The sequence below is a fragment of the Podarcis erhardii genome, assembly GCF_964252035.2.
Source record: "Podarcis erhardii genome assembly, chromosome: 10".
In the NCBI taxonomy this organism is placed as follows: Eukaryota; Metazoa; Chordata; class Lepidosauria; order Squamata; family Lacertidae; genus Podarcis; species Podarcis erhardii.
Genome location: NC_138500.1, coordinates 49908814 through 49923756, shown reverse-complemented (window position 1 = coordinate 49923756; position 14943 = coordinate 49908814). Strand labels below are relative to the sequence as shown.

At 43.1% G+C, this 14943-nt stretch overlaps 1 protein-coding gene across 2 annotated transcripts in view; it reads right to left on the bottom strand.

The window, feature by feature from the left end:
• SLC38A1 (solute carrier family 38 member 1) overlaps positions 1 to 13105 on the bottom strand; it is a 41432-nt gene extending 28327 nt beyond the window's left edge. The window contains exons 1-2 of one of the 2 annotated variants that reach the window (XM_081878026.1): positions 12773 to 13105; positions 2398 to 2592 (exon numbers count right to left, since the gene is read on the bottom strand). In XM_081878026.1, coding sequence (XP_081734152.1) covers positions 2398 to 2516 — 119 coding nt within the window. In that variant the 5' untranslated portion in view covers positions 2517 to 2592; positions 12773 to 13105. Of the gene's footprint in view, positions 1 to 2397; positions 2593 to 12772 lie in introns of those variants that run through there. The other variant, XM_081878027.1, reaches the window with a different exon arrangement.
• Between the last annotated feature and the right edge of the window lie 1838 nt (positions 13106 to 14943).

Genomic DNA, 14943 nt, shown 5'->3' with positions numbered 1-14943 from the left:
GATTGCACAGTGAAGTTACGTTCCTGTACATAGCTACTCAGAAGCAATCAGGCCACTGTGTTTAATCAGCCTTACTCCCAGGGAAGTGTGCATAGGATTGCAGCCTCAGTTATAACAAACTTTTGCTGGATTAGGGCCAGAAAATATATGAACAAGCAACTTGAACTAATGAAAACATTACAGTTTAAAATATTGCAGTCTTCAGATTGCTTATAACATGGCATTTCATAAAATTTAATACATTTTGATTTCTTAGTCTACATTTCTCCCTCTAAAGCAATTTAGCAAAGATACTGCATTCACACAGCTTATATTAGGTGCACATTTGAGATCTGAGGTTATAACAGTAAGCAAAGCGTTTCTTTCTTTCTTATTTGCTAGAATAAGCTAGCAACATTTGCAACAGTTAATCAAGCCATAAAAACAGCAAGGCATGGTAAAAATGTATGTGCGTATATTGAAAACAGAGCTTTTATCCTGACTCAAAATGGACCTGAGAAGCATTTGACCTATTTAGCTCTTAGTCTGCTTGCCTCGAACGTAATAAACAGCTCAAGACCTCCTGGGACTGTAGCACTTCAGAATGCAGGTGGAGAAATACATGCTGAATGCTCTACCTTTTGTGTATGTCTGTATATGTAAACACACACAGGCTATACAGTGCAAAGAAAACAACACTAGCTCAGCTATGAGAAGCCTGGTCTACAACCTTTCTTTCTCATATGCTGGTTTTCTATGAGCTGAGCTGCTGCTTCTTTTGGCAGTGGTAGGGTTAGGGTTCAGTCTTATTTGCAGTGTGGTTTACAAAAATACTGGAACAAATATCCGAGACCAGGGAAAAGAGTCGGCGGAAGAAGACTGGAAGAAATTTAAAGACTATCTGCAGAGGCATTGTAAAATTACCGGATAATAGAGTGATGTTGGACAGAAATTAAGTGGTTACCAGCTGTAATGTAAAGGTTGAGCAATAAGTTGCAATAAGTTGCAATAAGTTACAATAAGGATTTGCTGAGTTAAGAATTTGAACTGGAATACAAAAGAGGGAGGTGAGAGGAGGTCTGGGAAATAAGTTAATGGAAATAAGTAATGGAAATTGTATTTGTTGTTGTTTTTTAATTTTGTATTTTTGTATTTTTGTTATTTTTTGTGTATTTTCGTTTTTGTATTAATCTGGAAACTTTAATAAATATTTTTTAAAAAATAAAATAAAATATACATACAAAATATGCATAGGCAATTAAGCTAAAGGCCACAACGTTGCAAAAACAGCATCAAACAGGCAGTAGGGCTGAAACTGTATCTAAAAAGCTTGGGGAAATTAGAAGCATATTTGCCTGGCTGGCACTAAAAGGGCAATAAAATAGGAGTCGGGCAAACATCTCTGGGGAGAACACTCCACAAGTAAGAGGGTCCTCTCCACGGTAACTACTCACCACACCTAAAATGATGGGGGTGGGGGGGAATGCTCCACTGCAGTTCTTAATGTACAGGTAGGCACATACCAAGACAGGAGGTTCTTTATAACTTGGTCCAAAGCTGTGAAGGGCTTTAAAAGACAAAACCAGTGCTATGAATTAAGCAAGCCTCTCACCCATGTTCTGAAGAGGCACAGTCCCAGGAGTTTTTTGCATGGTCTTCGTGAACATGTATACGGGGTCCAAGTAATTTTGCTTTAGAACAAGAGATGGTACAATGTGCTGTCAAAAGCAGGTGGGTTATCCTTGATGTAGCATTCTTCCATCAAGTTGGCCTACATGAGATTTTTGGACTTTCAAGCACGTTCATTTAAGAATGCATGCTGCACCAAGTTCAGCAGCAGAAAAACTGGTGCTTGGTGCAATATGCAATGATATGCAGTAATAAATAATCTTGCTTGAAGATGCCCAAATCTCAATGTAAACCAAATTAATGAAGAATCCTGCACAAAACGGAAGTTTACTCTTTTACATATACCTCAAACCTAAGAAAAATGGATCATCTGAACCATGTTTTAGTTTGGAACCAATTTGGCCACTATTTTGGCTACCGAAAAGTAAGTAGTCAAAGACCCAGAGACATCTAAGATCATGTGTAATGCTAATCCCAAATGTTGAATGTTGTTTTTCGTTTCCTTTGTGCTGTGCTTTGGATGACCAGGCTGAGTTGTGGGGTTGGTTGATTACAAAGCAATCTATACATTTGTATTAAATATGCCAACATTTAAAGGTTGAATAAATTGGTACACTATGTTTTTACTGCCAATGCCCAACAGAGGCTGGGTATGAAATTCAAATCACATTCTCAAATGGAACATGACTCAGTAATGAATCATTCATGAGCTGTGTTTCAAGTCAGAAACACTGTTTTTAAACAGAGTGTTTTCACATGGTAAATCTGGGGCAGTGGAAAACTACTCACCTATTCATCTGGCCATTTTCTACTTCTGTGAAATCATTGGAGTCATTGCTGATGTTATCATCCTCAGGAACTGTCATATTCTGCATCTCAGTTAATTCTAGGCCAGCTTTGAAAGGCATCTTGATTTAGTGAACTTATTCTGAAGCCTGCTTGGTCTTTAGAGATCAGTAGCACCTGTAATATGAGCCTGAAAACCTACAAAAAGAAAAGAAAAGAAAAGAAAAAGTTCAAAGTCAGAATAAGAAAATGAACAATAACCTCTCAAGTGTCTCTCTCTCACACACACATATCTTGGGGCTAGGACTTTCTCTAGGATTGGTGATCTGAGTGCTCTAAATGGCATTTGTATAATTCTGCCATCAGTATATAATTGTTGACAATTTCTAGACCATCTATGCATTCCAACATGGAAACCAGAGAAGAGGCTATACACTTCTTATTACAGGGGAGGGACCAGGAGCTCACCAAGACAGTAGCTAAGTTCCTCTATTTGATTTTTTTGTCGCCGAAGTATGCTACAGGATCCTGCCCTTTCTGGAGACCCACAGAGATGAAATAGATTGATCGCCTCTTCTTCCCTTTGGCAAATGACTGTACTGTTGAAATGGCGATGAGATTGCACTGGCCTATTTATTCTGAATGTTTGTATGTGGTGCCAATAAAGGTTTGATGATGATGATGATGATGATGATTGTTGACAGACAAATAGCCTGAGAACTTTGGGAAAGATTAAGAGAGATTCTTCCTCCCCATTTAGATGTATTTAATTTTGCACAATGTATAATCAAGGTTGTCATTTGGCATGCAAAGCGATCTACTCCCATGTGTACATACTTTGAGAAAAATGTGAAATTATGAAATTAAATATTATTGCAGGTTGTATGAGGTGAAAAAACTTTATTAACGCTTGCACTCTTAACAACTAATGATTACATTTACACCATGCCCTTTTTGCGGCAGCTGCCATGCTTCTCTCCCACATGTCCTCCTCCTCAAAATAACTCTCTTCGGTTGAGAGATAAGAGACTGTTTCAAGGCCACCTGGTAAGATTTATGACCGTGTGGGAATTTTAACCCATCTCTCTCCAGTCCCAATACAACAAACGCAGTTCCTCTGGCTGCAGTTGCACATGTAACGCCATCATGTTTTTTCCTGGACTGCACCTGCTGTTTAATATCGATAGGGCAGGGCCACCATTTACTCTACAGACCTGGAGTGGTGCCAGGCTGCATATTAGCATAGACAAAAATCCTATGTAAATAATCCTTTAAAAAGAGACAATTGTGCAGGGGGAAGGTAAGGAGATAAAAATCCCAGCAACAGTGTAAAGCAGGGGTGGTGAACCTTATTTGGCCTAAGGGCCACATTAATCCTTGACCAAACATCAGGTGGTCACATATCAGAAGTGGGTGTGGCCATTCCTGCCCCCCCCCCAAACACACAGTCACCTCTTAGCTGATCCATGCAGATCTGCAAAGAAGAGGAGCTATATCAGAGGATCGTTTTGATGACTCTCATTAAGTGGATTGCAACTCACCAAGCTGAGTAGCAGCTATGTGTGACAGTCCGCTGGCGGTATCGCTGCCTGACAGGTAATGTAAGAACAGTGGGACTGCCTAGTAGCTGGCAGGTTACAATATCTGTCTGAGGATTACATTTGACTTAGCTGGTCAATGCTGCAAAGGCCTGTTTTATAATTTCCAGATAATGAAAGCTTGGGTGGATAATGGCTTTGCCATTTCTGTCCACAGAAACGGGCTGGGACATGATTGAAGCCTGCCACCTGCCCTGGACATTTTGGCCTCCCAATGGAATGTTATTTCATAGGGAAGGGAAAATCTTGTTTCTACAAGTATTCTTTAAAATTATAATTTTGTTACCATTTCTAAAGCAGTTCCAGCTGCTCATTTTTAAAACCCATGTTTTAAAAGTACATCAACATTGGAGAAAGTAGCTAATAAATTCAGTATGTAGTATAAAACACTGACAACTGGGAATCACTGGCCTGTGAGCGCTCCAGTTGGAGAACAGCCTTGACCAAAGGCGTCACGGACTTTGGAGAAGCACAAACTCAGGACGAAAGGGAGAGACAAACTAAGAGGAAGGCACATTTGGCAAATCCTCACTGTGATCAACTCCCACCAGGAAACCTATGTCCCCACTGTGGAAGGACGTGTGGATCCAGAATTGGCCTCCACAGTCACTTACGGACACACTGTATTCATGGGAGACAATCTTACTTGGCTACGACTGATTGGCAAAGAAGAAAGAAAGAAGTACAGTGGTACCTCGGGTTAAGTACTTAATTCGTTCTGGAGGTCCGTTCTTAACCGAAACTGTTCTTAACCTGAAGCACCACTTTAGCTAATGGGGCCTCCTGTTGCCGCCGCGCCACTGGAGCACGATTTCTGTTCTTATCCTGAAGCAAAGTTCTTAACCTGAAGCACTATTTCTGAGTTAGTGGAGTCTGTAACCTGAAGCGTATGTAACCTGAGGTACCACTGTAGTAGTAATGATGGCAGCAACTATTGTACAGTTAAAATGTGCCATTGAACTAATTAGTGGTAATACTATTAGCGAGCATTACTTATTAAATGTTCATCTTATCTTTGTCTGGCTGTGGGAAATGTGATGAGAAAAAAACTGATTTATAAGGCTATTAAAAGTGTAAGGACAGGAATTTGGGAGGTGTTATTTATTTATTGCATTTATATTCCACCTTTTCTCCAAGAGGTTCAAAATGGTGCATGTGGTTCTCCCCTCCCCATTTTATACCCACAACTCTATGAAGTTAGGCTGGGAGACAGTGATTGGCCCAAGGTCACCCTGTGAGCTTCATGGCACTGTGGGGATTTGAACCCTGGTCTCACAGGTCCTAGTTCAGCACTCTAACCGGTATCCTACACTGATCCTTAGGCGGTCTCTTAAAATTACTTTCTTTAAAAAAATGACTTTCAGCCTCCATTCCTTTGGACTGTTTCCACCTGAGTTCAGGTAGATTTTAAAGCTGGGCTTTTTAGAGGGTACTAGCTTCAGCCCTAGAAGTCAACAATTTGCTTACAGACTGAAATTGGATTCCTCTTTCTGTTCATAGGCAGGCTGATCTTGCTAGAGGCTCATTTATGTGCCTAAGAGATGCCTTCAGACCTAGAGCTCTAGTTTCACATAAACTGCTTCCTTTATGTAAAGACTGCCATGTGATATCTTTTGTGTTCCCTCCTCTCCCCAGCCTCACCTTTGAAAAGAAGAGGACGAGGACCAGGGAGACCGACTATGGGATTATGAGCATAAGATATTAAGTTCCACAGCAACTCTGCAAACTGGCCCTTTCAAACAAAACACATGTCAAGAACCAGAAAGGAAGTAAGTTATCACAGGTGATAATTTCTAGAAGATAAAGTTCAGCAACAGGAAAAAGATTTTTTAAAAAACCACAGTTGCTTGTAACACACTGAATGTAACAGGCAGGCTCGATAAGGAATGTTATATGTAACCCACTTTTTAAAAAGAAAGAAAAGGAGGGAAGTCTTCAAATGGGTTGTGATCTCATAACATGGATGTAAGTAAGTGAAAGCTTATTACAACTGTTTAACCATCTAAGTACTTCTGCTCTGAGTGGATTATATTATCCTTTTATTTAAGGGAAATAAAGCTTCACTGAGGAAATAGCAAACATATTCAGAAACAAATCCAGCACTGACCCTTTCGGCACTTCTATTTCTTTGTAGGCTTCTTCCTCAGATATATAAATGATTAGCTTATATATCTGAGTTTTTAACACTGCCTTGAACATGCTCTAACTCTAATACTCTAATTGCCATTGGAGAAGTATAGATGAGGGGGAAGAGTCTGAACAACTTTGCAACACCCCCCCCCAAAAAAAAGTTCAACAAGTTTTGTGTCCGAATTTGAAATATTGAAATATGGCAACCCTTAATTAGGCATATTAATGATTCCATTATTATGCTACTGATCATTGTTAGAAACTCAAGAGATATAAGGTAAAAAAGGTAAAGGATCCCTGACCATTAAGTCCAGTCGCAAACAACTCTGGGGTTGCGGCGCTCATCTCGCTTTACTGGCTGAAGGAGCGGACGTTTGTCCGCAGACAGTTTTTCTGGGCCATGTGGCCAGCATGACTAAGCCGTTTCTGGCGAACCAGAGCAGTGCACGGAAACGCTGTTTACCTTCCTGCTGGAGCGGTACCTATTTATCTACTTGCACTTTGACGTGCTTTCGAACTGCTAGGTTGGCAGGAGCTGGGACCGAGCAACGGAAGCTCACTCCGTCATGGTGATTCAAACCGCCTACCTTCCGATCGGCAAGCCCTAGGCTCAGTGGTTTAGACTTTAGACCACAGCACTGCTAGGTGCCAAATGGCTCCATAAACCAAGGTTACAGTTGCCAAAACAGAATGTTGCCATTTTACGGCAAGACGGCTCTAAAGTCTTATTTTTCAAAGGATGGACTGCCTATGATTGATTATCAGTAAAACATCTGGCTAGTTCAGATGACAACTTTGAGCTGGGTTAAGAAGGAGACGCTTCTTCTCTCCCCCATGTGCTCAGTGTGGCTATAAAAAGAATTTAGGAAGCTTTTGCTTCTGGTTTATATTATCTGTAGCTCGTTGTCTTGTTTAAACCTGACAAACTGTGCTTAATCTTAAGTGTGGTTGCTTGAAACAAACCTTCAAACCATAGCTTAAGAAGTTGGCGTGTTTCAACAAACCATGGTTAAGATTAACTGCAATTTAGGGACGCGGGTGGCGCTGTGGGTTAAACCACAGAGCCTAAGACTTGCTGATCAGAAGGTCGGTGGTTCGAATCCCCGCAATGACGGGGTGAGCTCCCGTTGCTCGGTCCCTGCTCCTGCCAACCTAGCAGTTCAAAAACACATCAAAGTGCAAGTAGATAAATAGGTACCGCTCCAGCGGGAGGGTAAACGGCGTTTCTGTGCGCTGCTCTGGTTCGCCAGAAGCGGCTTAGTCATGCTGGCCACTTTATCCAGGGACTGTCCACATATCTATTGGCCTGTTCCAACCTCTTTTTCTTAATGGTGACACAGACCATTCATAATGTAGGAAAATTCTTCGCAACAATGAGCAGAACAGTGGGGTGGGGTAAATGAAGACAAGCTATGGCAATTAACTATAACATTGTTTACTGCTTGCACCTGCTCAGGCTGCACAGAAAAAGCATTTTGGTTCCTGAAATTCGTTCTGATTGCGCAGATAACATATACTGGATAGAAATTCTACAGGATGTGGTATTAGTGTGTGAAAACAGTCATGTTCCAAAGATCCCCAGGCATGCACTTCCAGATGGTGGAGATGTCAGGCGCCCATCCTGGTGCCCAGGCAGCTTCCCTTGGTTGCAAGTGACCGACAGCAGGGTGCAAAATGTGCCTGGCTAATTTTGAACACTGCCACTGATGAATCACCTATTAGCCATACTGCAAATATGCAGAAAGGGTATGTTTTCTAAGTTTGAAAAGGACTGTGAAACAGCAAAGAGAATTTTCTGATAGGTGTGGGCTTTCATTTCACACCAATAGGGTATACTGAATGTGTAAAAGTCAAAGGGCTGGCCTGCTACTGCAACCCTACTTCTCCTACCCACCCCCGGGCCACACACGCATGCTCTGTTTGGAGACATAAACAGGATGTCCTATTCAACTGTTTAAAAAGAGAGAGAGTTCCAACAAACCACACTGCACATGTTCGGAAACTGGTTTCCTGCTGCCAGGTTGATAAAAAGATCAGGAATCATTAAACTCTAATCTGTTCTCACTGCATTTAGCTTTGGGCAAATCCCATGCACCATCAAGGGGAGAAAATGCAAATCGATTCAAGCGCATAGTTCTCCTTTGCAACTTCTCTTAGCCAGGCTTGGGAAAGGGACAGATTGAACTCAAAAATATATGATGTTGCTAATTTTTCTAACCTCTGGGAAAGAACCCTTCTCTGTCAGCCAAACACAGAAGAAGCCTTTGGTGTGCTTATTAAGCACTTTGCGCCAACACCAAGCCCAACTCCATACTGAACCATGAAGTTGTACTCCTGCGAGTAACAGTCTTCTGCGACTGTTTATCCATCTTGTTCCCAGCGCCAATTTGCATCTCAAGGAAAAAGTGAGGATGAGAAGGGTTTGCCTGCTGCTGGGACAGGGTTTTCAGTGTACCCAACCAGGCATGGAGACCTCAACCAAAGATCAGGAACAAGAATCATCAGTAGTGCTCCCTGCATATATTTGCTGCATTTCTGGATACCTTATTTTTTTATTGTATGTGCAGAGATTTAATAACTCTGATGCATAGAGCATGCTTGCCATAGAAGACTATAAATCTGCATGCATGAGTCTGGATCACAATCACTCACAGTCATATGTACGTCACCGAATGAGCAGTGGTGGCGTAAAGTTCCCCACAAATTAAACAAACACAAACAAACAGAAATGCAACACTGGCCGCTTGTCAACAGTAAAGGTGAACTATTTGCTTTGCTTGTTGACTGGAGAGATGAGTAGCCAGTCCATGAGAGGTGCCCTCTGAGACCTGTGGGACCTAAGTCTGCTGCCCCAGGTAGGTCTGTTGCTCCTAAATTCATCCCTGTGCTGATAACTCAGCATAACCATGAGAAACCACTGTGATCACACATGCCAGCATTCAGCTACAAACTAAAACAAATTGCTGTGCTGTATCAAATCAGAACACCACTAACAGACAGTGCTATGCATGTAGTCCTCAGAAGTAGTCCAGCTGAGTTTAGAAGGCTTTACACCCAGAAAACTGGCTACAGAATTACAGCCTAACGTTTAAAATAGAACGGGGGGAGAGGGACCAGGTGCAAGCATGGGGTGGGGAGATCACAAAGGCAGAACAGACAAATTAAAAAGCAATTAATTCTGCACTGGTTGTTGGAAGTGTACTATATATTATGTATATTCATGTCATTAACATCCTCTTTATCAGCTCACATGCGATTTCTCTGATCCTGTTCTCGTTTTTTTGCAAAATGGACATATTTTATTATTATTTTATTCTGAAAGGAGCATTCTACCAACTAGCCAGCAATGATTTGCATGTGGTAGCTGACAAAAATATAAATATCTTTTTAAAAAAAATATCAAAATATTTAAAACACATACAGTAAACAAATATAAAACCCTCACCACATCACCTCAAAATGTAAAGCCAATTCAGGCTTGAGAAGAGCTACTGTAAAGAAGGTCAGATACCCAAACAAACTGTGTTTCATTCAAGTCTCTTAAAATGCATTATTAAGATCACCATGTAGGATATTAAAATTCTTCCATAATGCTAGGACTTTAGACCGCATGCACCTCTAGCTCATTGGCTTCCTAAATTCTATTCATTCTTTGATTCAGAACATTAAATATATGGACTGAAGGGCTATTTATACAGCATAGAGTCAACTGAAGATTCCTTTAAATATCTTTTTTCTTGCCCAATTTGTGGTTTAAAGCCCACATTTATTTAGGCCTGAACTATTAAGAGTGAGAGAAAACGACAGCAAAAAGAGGATATTAACATGTCCTCACCATTCTTATCTCTGATCACAAAAAATGTAGTGGGAGAAGGGAGAAATCATGTTGTGAAATGGAGGAGACTTGAGAACCACATTGTGGATTAACATGTTCTTCTCTGTACATACACAAATGTCTTTGTTTTCGTTTTTAAATATATGAGATAAACTATGTGGCATCAAGTAGCGTTATGAAAATTACCCTTCCGTTCTAAGAAAAGCATGTTGATGGGTTTCTGGTGGTGGATTTCAACTGAACAGCCATTTCCCACCTACTACTTCATTATCAAAGTTCAGTTTTCAGTGTTAGCAAGTTGATGTAAAGTTTAGTGGCTAAGCCCCTCTCCCAAAGAGTCCAACGGGACATCTTTAAGAGCATTCTATTATATTTATACCTTGCTTTTCTTTCACCAAAGATCTTCAGGGAGGATAGATATGAGCAATGGAGCAGTTAAGTAGCTTTAGACTCTGGGTTTCATTGTGTTGCAGGTGGTGGGGGTGATCTTCAGTAGGTATTTCAGAATCTGGTAAGCCCGGTTGACTACATCTGCAGGGGCTGTTCCAGGATTTGAATCCTGGTCTCGTAGGTTATAGTCCAACACTCTCTAACCACTGCACCACACGAAAAAATATAAATAATAAATTCAGCATTCTTTTTGAAATGAATCAGGCAGGGAAATGTGAAATCCACCATAAAAGATGCAACTATTTTCAAGGATAAAGGAGGCCTGACTAAAATGGCTATAAAAGGAGCAGAAGGAGACCAGTGGGAGGCAGGATAATCAAATGATAATCTGGCATGTTTAAGCAGGCTGAAGACAACGATGCCAATAATCATAATATTAATAGCCTAAATCCAGCACAGAATTGGGACTCCAACGATTTCAGCGCATTTCAGCAAGTTTAACTCTGTCTTGAAATTAAGCTAATAATACTAATGAGTATGGTGATTATAAGGGGCGGTACATAATGTTTAGTCACACTCAAAGCAGACCCACTGTAACCAATGGAACTACTGTAGGAATTCATAGGACACCACCTAGTATTTCTGCATTTACAACCTTTACTCCCCACCCTGCCAGTGAAGGCAATCAGTGATAGCAACAGGTTGTATGACAACTCTGCTTTGTGAACAAATGGCTTATGGCAGAAAGGACACTGATGGTGTGTGATTAAAAAAAGCAAAGGCGCTAACCACAAGAGAGAGAGAGAAGAATAGAACAGAGAAAAAAACCTCTCTAGGAGAGAAAGCAAGACTTGGAAAAGATGCCACCTCTATACAGATGTAGGCTGGAATCAGGCCTGCATTCCTAGCATAACCTTGTACTCCCCAGGGTAGCGGTTACTTATTTGAACAAATTATTTGAACAAATTATAAACCGGTTAACTTCCAGTCTCCAAGCGGTGCACAAGGACTACAATACAGCCGAGTGACGTAACAAATTGATAATTAATTCCAAAGTAATCTGTAGCATCCCTCTTGAATACCCATCAGAGCCCTACAGAATCAGCCAGGGCAGAGTAGCAGCATTTTAATTTTGCACAGATGATTGTTATCTTAAAAAGAAAAAGGCACAAAAATGTTCCAGTGGAGCTTTAAAGGGGTGGAGTGGAGTGGGGTGAAACTACTGGATCTTTTAAAAAAGGGCAAATTTGAATTTCCTGTGAAAGCAACATCTTTATTCAGGGCATGCATGATTTAGACCTGAGTGGGCCACAAGCAAGGTTGGGACAAAGTCTTTTTGTGGTGAAAGGGGGCCAATGCAGTGAAGCATTAATAAATACACCCACGGCAAATGTACCTAAGCAGCTGAAAAGTCAACTGCCTTAAAAAAGAGAAAGAAGAAGATCAGTGACAATATGTTCCATTCAAAAAATTCCCGCATGTCATTTAAAACGTGTCCCTCTTTTGGTTTCGGTCCGCCAACATCCCTATTTTTGGCTTTCAAGAGTATCAGCTTTAGCTTGCCAGCAATTCAGAAACCCAATTCCATTTTTTAAAAAAATAAATAAATAAATAAACCGGGGGGAGGGGCTTCTGGAAGAAAGGAAGGGACCATTTCAGGTGGAACCTTTTGCAAAGTGAGGAGGACAAAGACGAATTTCACTCTCCCTGCTCGCTCCCCTTCTTAGCCCCATGTCAAGGTTGCCAGCCGCCAAATCCGTTTATATACTGGAGCAAGCCCCCTTTTTATTAGGACTACATTCTAGTAACGTGGTTTGTGCCTCAGCCTGAACAGTGACCTAGGTCTGCTAATACTGTTTCATTAGGGTCTCATTTAGCGCGTGTGTGTGTGTGTGTGTGTGTGTGTGTTTACGGTGGGTGCCCCCCCCCCCGCCTCAGAGAGGTGGAAATAAGTGCGGCGCATGAGTCACACGCATTCGCTTCCTACGCGCCTTTTTCCCTCCACCCATAATAGAGAAAGACAAGAGAGACCAAAACGTGCGGGTCTTTTTCGCAGCCGGGGAGAAGAATGCCTGCCTGCCAGCCCGAGAAGCGAAGGCGGGAAGAAAGGGGGCTGGCTGGGGTGGGTCTCCTCACGAGCAGACCCGACAAGAAGCAGCGGGGGCCCCCTCGCCGTGCGGCTACACGCGGCTCCCGGGCCGCGGCGAGGCGCCTCTTCTCGCCATTTCCGCGAGCCTTTCCCTCAGGCGCCCAGGAGCCCCGACCTCTTTGGCCAAAAGCACCTACGACGCCCAACATGCGCCAGCTAGAAAGGCGCTCTCTCCTGTCGCCGGCCATGTGTCCTTCCGAGGGTGAATGGCTGAGATGAGGGAGGGGAGAGACATACGAGGCTCTCTCTCTGCGACCCCCTCCCCCAACTCCGTACCTGTTAATGCTGCCAATCCCTCCTTTTCTCCCCTCCGTCTTCACGAAAAAAGAAGCCCAAGCTGAGGTGTTTCTTCTCCCGCGCCCCGCCTTCGGGGGGGGGGGGTCTCTCCTTTGTTAGAAGAGCTGGCTCTCCCTCGCTCGCTCGCTCGCTCTCGGGCTCTTGTCGCCCCGTTGCGAAGAAGGGGTGACGTTTTGGGGAGCTCGGAGGAAGAGAATGTTCCTCCTTTTTAATTTAAAATTTGATGTTTAAAGCCCAGCGGTGGTTTCTGAGGCGGCGTGGCGAAGCGCTAGACGGAATGAATGGAAGATGCCAAACGACCTTCAAGGGGGCGCCAAGCGCGCAGCTCCCGCCTCCTTCCTCTCGCGTCTCCTCCTCCTCCTCGTTCTCGTCGTTGGTGGGTGAATGGATGCTCAGGACCGCATTATTATTATTATTATATTTTATTCTTAATCCGTTCTTGAGGGATTAAATGCTTTTAAATCTCTGGCTGGGCAGCGCGTGGGCTCTCCTCCCTGCTCCCCCCGCCCCAGCCCTTTTTCGTTTCCTTCCTTCCCTCCCTCGCAGGTGGCAAGGATGCTGTTTGCCGTGGGGCCATCTGTGCTTTTGTGTTTTGAACGCGATCGGCTTGGCCCTATAATAAGAAAGCGATACGAAGAGCGAGTCAAGCGTGGGCAAGCTTTCCCTAGGCCTGAGCTGAACCGTTGCTTCTTGATCTAGGTGAGGAGAGTTTAAGGGACAACACACACACACACACACACACACACACACACACACACACACCCCAGATCATAGGATTGTACAGTCGGAAGGGACCACAAGGGTCCTCTAGTCCAACCTCCTGAAACGCAAGGAATCTTTTGCCCAGCGTGGGACTCGAACCTGCAACTCTGAGATTAAGAGTCATAGCTCAGTTGGTGAGAGCGTGGTGCTGATAACGCCAAGGTTCGATCCTCGGATGGGACAGCATTGCAGGGGTGATTCTCAGGGTCCCTTCCAACTTTACATTTCTAGGATTCTATGCTGTACAGACAGAGCTATCCCATGATATACAGGATATCAGGGATGCTAACTTTAATAAAATATTGTTTTGGGGGGGGGGAGGTCCAGGCAAGCCCACCCTGCAAAATCGATCACATGACGCTGTGCATGCACACCATTCGAATGGCAATCCCCATCAATTTTGGGGGCACCCTAGGAGTTGGCTCCTATGCAGGATATCCAATCTTTCTTTTCCAGGGAGGTAGGGGGAAAACTCCACACAGCCTTCTGGAAAGTTGGTGGCAACCCTATATACACAGGAAAGAAGGGTTTTTTTTGTTTTTTTTAAAAAAGAGCTTTCTTTGATGTTTTTGTTCAGTGTCTTATCTCTCCACGCGTCTCTGCTTGATTGATCTCTGCTTGATTCACCAGTCCGGTAAACTGGCAGGTGCACTTTGCATTTCTCCTGAAAGAAAATTCTGGCCACACTTTATGGGTGTTACCTGTAACCTTCCTTGATCCTGCAGAGCTCCTTGAACTGGTCCGGGTACAGCAGGCAAAGGCAAACTCGGCCCTCCAGATGTTTTGGGACTACAGCACCCATCATCCCTAGCTAACAGACCAGTGGTCAGGGATGATGGGAATTGTAGTCTCAAAACATCCGGAGGGCCGAGCTTGCCAATGCCTGGGGTACAGCATTCTTGGGATCCTCAGTCTAGGTGAAGCTGTTGTCGCTGTTTTGTTTTGTTTTCAACATTGCATAGCAGTAATGTGATTTGTGCTCGAATTATAGAGGGAAACGTAGGGATTTCCATGTGATTTTAATGATTTTAAATCTAAGACTGGGGGCATTTGCTTCCTCCTCCCACCACACTTTATTTCCTTTACTCGCAGGTGGCATTGATGCTGTGGATGGACCTGAGGCTTCTGCAAAAGGGGATGTGTTTTAACAGGAGGCTGCTTTACTCGCCTCTATATTTTAGCCAAATCAAGCCCCTCTTCAGTCCCTGAGGGAGGGCATCACAAAAAATAGGGGGCTGGGGCTAGACACTCTTTCCCCCAGCTGTAATCTGAGCACTGTTTTAACTGAATGGTATACAGTGGTACCTCAGGTTAAGTACTTAATTCGTTCCGGAGGTCCGTATTTAACCTGAAACTGTTCTTAACCTGAAGCACTACTTTAGCTAATG